A 6412-nucleotide genomic window follows, 5' to 3' on the forward strand; every position below is an offset into this window, starting at 1 on the left:
GATTCTAAAATTTATATGGATGAACAAAGGGCCAAGAAGAGCCTGAAGAAGTGATTTTCATAAGCAGAAACCAAATGGCCCATAAAGATATGAAGAGATGCTCAAACTCACTGGTACTTAAAGAAATGCAAATTAAAACCACAATGAGATATCCCAACACTCCCATCAGATGGGCAAAAATTTAAAAAAACACTAACAATGCCAGATCTCAGGATGTAGAAAAATAAGGACACTCAAAAAGTGCTGGTTAAAATGAAAACAGATGCAATCAGTTTGGAAACTAGTTTGGCATCATCTAGTAAAGTGGACCATGTGCCTATTCTACTACCCACCCATTTCACTGTTGGCTACAAACTAGAGCAGCAGTTCTCAAACTTCTTGGTCTCCAGACCCCTTTTACACTCTTAAAAATGAGGGCTCTAAAGAGTTTGTTTGTTTGTTTATATGGGTTATATTTACTGGTAGTTACTATATTAGGTATTATAACAGAAAACAATTAAATATAAGGACACATGAGCACACATTCTATCATCTGTCACAGCAATATCACATGCCATGTAACCTCTGGGAAACGCCACTGTATGCTTGTGAGAGAATGCCAGTGAAAAAGGAAAATGATGTCTCAGTGTTATTATGCAAACAGTTTTGGAGTCTCAAGCCCCTTGAAATGGGCTCAAGGAACTCTAATTCCTATACCAACTTTGACAACCGCTGCCCTAGAGAAAGTCTAGGCCCCAGGTATATCTAAGAATGTTTAAAGCAGCATTGTACATAATAGTAAAATCTAGAAAGAACCCCAAATCCATCAACTGGTATTTTCATTCTGTGAGCTACAACACAGCTATAAAAAGGAATCGATTACAGTATGAATGACTCTTCAGCAACAGAAGCAAGTCATGGAAAAAGAATATTCAGCTTTTATTGATATTTCAAGTTCAAAAAAGAGGTAAACTTAATAGAGTACTGGTGAGGAATACGTCACAGGTGGTAAAGCTAATGAAAAGCAAGAGAACGAGTAACGGCAAATGTAGGATAAGCAGCTGCCCTGTGAATGGCCGGGTTGAGGATACCCACAAAGTTCTTTTTCTTTTGTTGAATAGCGAGTACATGGGTGTTTATTTCATTCATGTTTTATACATTTTGTACATACAAGATATTTCAAAGTTAAAAATAAGAGGCCAAGACAAAACAAAAAGACTAGAAAAAGTTATTGGATGAGAGACAATTATTAAACTTAACAGCAATGGGAGAAACCACAAAGGAATGGATAAGTTTGAATACATTCAAAAAAGGAAAAAAGTCCAAATGACATAAACAAGAAAAGCCCAAACCAATTTTAAAAGCCATACTAAAGAAAAAAAATTTTTTAACTACAAATGGATGTAAACATATGAAAAGAAGTTTATTCTCATTAGTAATCAAATGCAAACAAAGAAGCATGAGTTAAGAAATGATCCTAAAGCTGTGGCGAGACTAACACTTTCATATCTGCTGCTGGGAATGAATCGTGGTGCAACTTGTATGGAGGAGAATTAAGCATACATATGAAGTATCTTAAAATATTCACACTCTTCAAACCAACAATTCTACTTCTACACATGACTCTTAAGGAAAAAATCTGAACTACTGTGCAAAACATTGTATTAACAAAAAACTGGAAAGAATCTAAATGTCCAAAAGGGACTACTTCAGATAAAAGATAAGAAAATTCTCTTTTATTTATAGAACTGAATATTAAGTAGTAATGTAAAACGTGGCTTACTTCATAATATGGGGAAATAAGATCACGTCAATAAAAAATGCAACACAGAAAAACTACATACATGATGACCTTTTAACTATTTTTTTAATGTATAGAAAAACGGCCAGAAAAAAATGCACCCACTGTTAGAAGAGCTATCTCTGGATGATAAGCTTATGAGAGATTCTCCAGACTGTTTCTGGTATCACCCAAATTTATTTAAATGAATTCATATACTTATAGAGTCAGAAAACAAACCTAAAATTACAAAACCCACAAACCTCTCAGTTGCTCTTCAAACTCAATAAAGTACAGATGCATCGCTTTGGTGGCCAAGGCTCTCTACGCTATATTCCCACTGTTTTTAGGCAGGTATGCTTACCCTCCTTAAGGCTCATCAAAGCGGACTTCCTATGGCTTCCCGAACAAGCCCCACACCTTCTCACTTAAGCATCTCAGCTTGGACTATTTGAGCCACCTGGATCACAATCTCTACCTAGCCGAATTCTAGCATCTTCCAAAGTTCTTGAGAAACACCACCCAAACAAGCCCCACACCTTCTCACTTAAGCATCTTTGAGCCACCTGGATCACAATCTCTACCTAGCCGAATTCTAGCATCTTCCAAAGTTCTTGAGAAACACCACCCGAACAAGCCCCACACCTTCTCACTTAAGCATCTTTGAGCCACCTGGATCACAATCTCTACCTAGCCGAATTCTAGCATCTTCCAAAGTTCTTGAGAAACACCACCTTTTCTAAGAAGTTTTTCCTAACTCGGTGCTAACCCAGTCACCCCCATTAGGTGTGATTTTTTTCCTGCTCTTTGATTCCTACAGAAATGATTTTAGCACTCATTCCTCTTGATAGAGCTCTGTTTTGATGACTCTACTAGATTGTAGTCGTTCAGGAAGGGGCTCTATCCTTCTTCGGCGCTTTCTCTAATATTGACACACTTTCCCAGAATTAAGCACATAGTATGTGAGGAACTGAATACATTATTGTCACAAGGGATTAGTCTCTTTCCTTGGCCATAAGAAGGAGGAAGATAGAAGGGAAAATGTTCCTCATTCGAGGCTCAGCATGAAATTTCTTACAGAAACAATGAGGACAGAAACAGTAGTACTGCTACAACAATTATGGACTTAGATTTTATTCTTTTTGCAGCTACAAATCTATTCATAATTGGTAACTTAATTTCTGTGGAAACAAAAACATGCTCAGAATTCCCAAGAACCTACCCCCCAAGGACGTGTTGGAGTACAGCCAGTGTGTAAGGTAACATACTTGCAAATAATATTTTCCTTTAGGAAAAACATCATGTTTGCTTAAGCCTGCCTTAAGCCTCTTCTGAAACAAAATATTGTTAACAATAAGAGAAAGGGGAAAATGAAAGACAGAGGAAGGAGGAAAGTGGATGTTCTCAACACCTAACTTCTAAAAAGTAAACTTGAAAGGGAGAACACAGGCAAATCAAAAAACCCTTTTCACCACTTTCCTACTCTACCTTTACCCAGTGCTGTATTTCAGGAAACAGCTGAAACTTTAAGGGGAGAAAGTCTTTAAAGAACTTTTATTTTCCTTTCCAACGCAAGTCTTTAAATTAATTAATATTTGCAATGGCTGTGCAGATAACTCACCCACGTACATTCACACATCCCCAGGTGTGACAAAACCCTCCCTATACTTAATGCCAGACGGTGCTTTAATTTGAAATAACACTGGTCTTTAGGAGACATTTTGTGAGGGCTGCTCTTTGCCAGATTTTGGTGGGGGAGGGGAGAAGGTCAGGCCAGCTCTTAATATAGACTTGGACTCATCTTCATATGTATGTATTTAAGCATTGCTGTATTCAATCAATGACTATGTATTCAGAGCTGTGATAAGTATACAGAGGCGAGTCAGACCCTGCCCTCAAGGCCCAAAGGCTGCCCCAGACCCACAGACATTCTGAAGGAAATGAACAATAAGGAAACAAATGAACAGGAAATTACAGGTTATGGTAAGAGCCGTAAAGGAGACAAGACAGGGAGGCTACTTAATAATTGGCAAAGGTCTCTCGTATACATGTAAACCAAGATGGAAAAGAAAAGAAGAACGTAGCCATGCTCACTCCCTATAAAGAGCCTTCCAGGCAGAGAGAACTGGAAAGGTCCCGAGATGGAAACAGACTCAGTCCATCTGGAGTGCATAGAAGCAGCAGTGTGGCTGGCCATGTTATTCAAACTGTGGGTCACATTTGTAGGTTGAGATGTCAGTTTTATGGGTCATTGTATCAGGGAGTCATAGGTTTTCAGCATAAGTATTCTTTAATGAACTTCTGCTTCAGTTATGTGTGTGCGTGTGTACTAAGTTACAACGTATAATACGTTTCTTACTGTGGGCAGTGGTGAAATCTGTACTAAGCAAGAGGAGTAGTAAAAGATGAGGGTGGAGCTCATCCAGCTCGTGCATACATGGCCTCACAGTGTAGGCCACCATAAAGAATTGGGGTCTATGCTAAACACAGCAGAAAGGTACTGAAGGGTTTCAAGCTGGGGAGTGCCATGATCTAATTAGACATGACGGTGCTGCCAAAAGATCACTAGAGTGAATTCAGAAGACCTGAGCACCAGCCCCGGCCTAGCTACTAACACTAGGGCGTTTGAGCAAATCACTTCATCTCTCTAGAGCTCACTTTCTTCACTGTAAAAATGAGAAGGTTGGACCAAGATGACCTTCAAGATCTTATCTATCGCTAAATTCCATGACTACATCCTGCTTCCTCCCTCGGGCCTAAGTAAATGACCATTAGGGAGAACTAGCTCATTAGGTCAAGTTCTGGGTTACTTCTTACAATGTTATAAACCACGTAGCTCTAAGAGTTACATTTCCACAGAAAGCAATTTTAGAATTCTCTCTTTACTGGAACCAGCTACCTTATTAGAAATGAGATCTCTGGGCTACAAGTGAATCAAGTGCTTTTGCAACTCTCTGGTACAAAGTTTGGAATGTGAAGAAAACTGACAGGGAGGGATGAAAGATTTACTGACTAGGTTATTCCAAACATATTTCTTTATTTGTTCTAGGTCATTAACTGACATACCATCTAGGGCAGTCTAAAGCTGTGGGGAACCTCCGCTCAGCACTAAAATCAAGATGTAGAAGCTGAACTCCTTTCACATAACCAAAAAGACTACTGAGGAAAAATACTGAGAGCCTACTATATGCTAACCCCATGCTACACAGTTTGATATATGCCTTTTCATTTAATTCTCCTAACCTAATTATTCACATTTCACACTTATGGAATCAGGGGCTCAGAGAAGACAAGCAAGCTAGTAAGTGGCAGGGTCTGGATTAGACTATTTATTCCATATTTATAATACATTATCCTACAGGCTTCTGAAAATTACTGTACAAAGATTAAATCATCAAATACTGGACAGCTCAAGTTATCTGTGACATCTGGACACAGAACGTTCACCCAATAAATCAATTCTGGACTCACAAGTACTTTGCTATGTACATGTGGGATAAAAAGATAAGAACTCGCTCCAGCACGAGAGGGCCTACTTCGCGGGGAGCCTGCTGGGTTGTAGGAAGTGCAATTAGGCAAAATGGCCGAGGAATTCAGATCCCCAATTAAGCACACGTGGGTAGTATTACAGCTGTTTCCAGGTTCATTTTTTAGATTGTTGCTCGTGAAAGGTCATTAGAGGTACAGTGTCACCTGAGCTGAGGGCCTGACAAGTGTCCTGCAAGTTCCATAAACTCGAGACGCTCAAAACACTTCCAACTTACGTTAACCCTTTAGGAATCAATGGACGCATCACTTGCCCAATTGGAGCAGTGTCCTTGCCATATTACGGAGAGTAAAACCTGCGAAACGTGGAGGGCACGGTCCCTAACCCCGTGAGGATCGAAATGGTCCCTAATGACTCCCGCAAACACCCCAGCAAAGTTGGGGACGCTCATTTCACACCTGCCTCAACACCGAGATTGCGGTACCCACCTGTCACATACTCAGCTTCGAACCTCCGTCGGACGTCAGAGATGAGCTTGGCTTTATTCTGGGCTTGACACTATAAGGGAGACACGAAGGGACGCTTAGACATTACGCGCTCCATCCCACTTCCCCGCTGCCCAGCCCACCTGCACCTGGGCGCACGGCCCCCGAGGCTGAGGCGGCTTCGGGGTCCGAGTTGGAGGGGCTCGGCAGCGGTGCGGTCGGCTCCTCACCTCGGCCATGGTCGCGGTCGTGGACGTGATTGCAGTTGCCGTCGCCACTTCCACGACTGCGGTCTGACTATCTCATCACAGGGCAAGCCGGCCCGGAGGTAAAGAGGGAAGGGCGGGAGGTGGAGGCGGTCGCGTGACAACGGAAGGCGGGCAGCAGCGCCGCCGCACCGCCCAATCCGGTGCGGCCGCCTGGGAATGGAGGCGGGACCAGGCCCTCAACCTGGCTTCCCATTCACTTCTTGTTCGGGCCCCGCCCCCTGACGTCTCCTGCACTGCGGACCCGCCCCCGCCAACCGGCGGATCGCGGGCGCTTCCCTCTTCAAGCTCAGCCCTGACTAGCTCCTCCTGCTATTCGCTTTCACAACATTCCCCGGAGGCCTCGCCTCCTCAGCCTCCCTTGGCAACCCGGTTCTGGCCGCTAGGCAGGCTCCGCCTTCTCTGCGCTGGACGC

The 6412-nt window shown here is 42.4% G+C and overlaps 1 protein-coding gene across 3 annotated transcripts in view; it reads right to left on the minus strand.

The window, feature by feature from the left end:
- The window catches only part of MOSPD2 (motile sperm domain containing 2), a 60328-nt gene extending 54224 nt beyond the window's left edge, over window positions 1–6104 (minus strand). For all 3 annotated transcript variants that reach the window (XR_010940105.1, XM_067724371.1, XM_067724370.1), the window contains exons 1-2: window positions 5962–6104; window positions 5735–5804 (exon numbers count right to left, since the gene is read on the minus strand). Coding sequence is in view for 2 of the 3 variants with exons in the window: in XM_067724371.1 (XP_067580472.1) it covers window positions 5735–5804; window positions 5962–5970 (79 nt within the window). In the remaining variant the exon portion in view is untranslated. The remainder of the gene's footprint in view (window positions 1–5734; window positions 5805–5961) is intronic.
- Between the last annotated feature and the right edge of the window lie 308 nt (window positions 6105–6412).

This window comes from Pseudorca crassidens, chromosome X (assembly GCF_039906515.1).
Source record: "Pseudorca crassidens isolate mPseCra1 chromosome X, mPseCra1.hap1, whole genome shotgun sequence".
Taxonomy (NCBI): Eukaryota; Metazoa; Chordata; class Mammalia; order Artiodactyla; family Delphinidae; genus Pseudorca; species Pseudorca crassidens.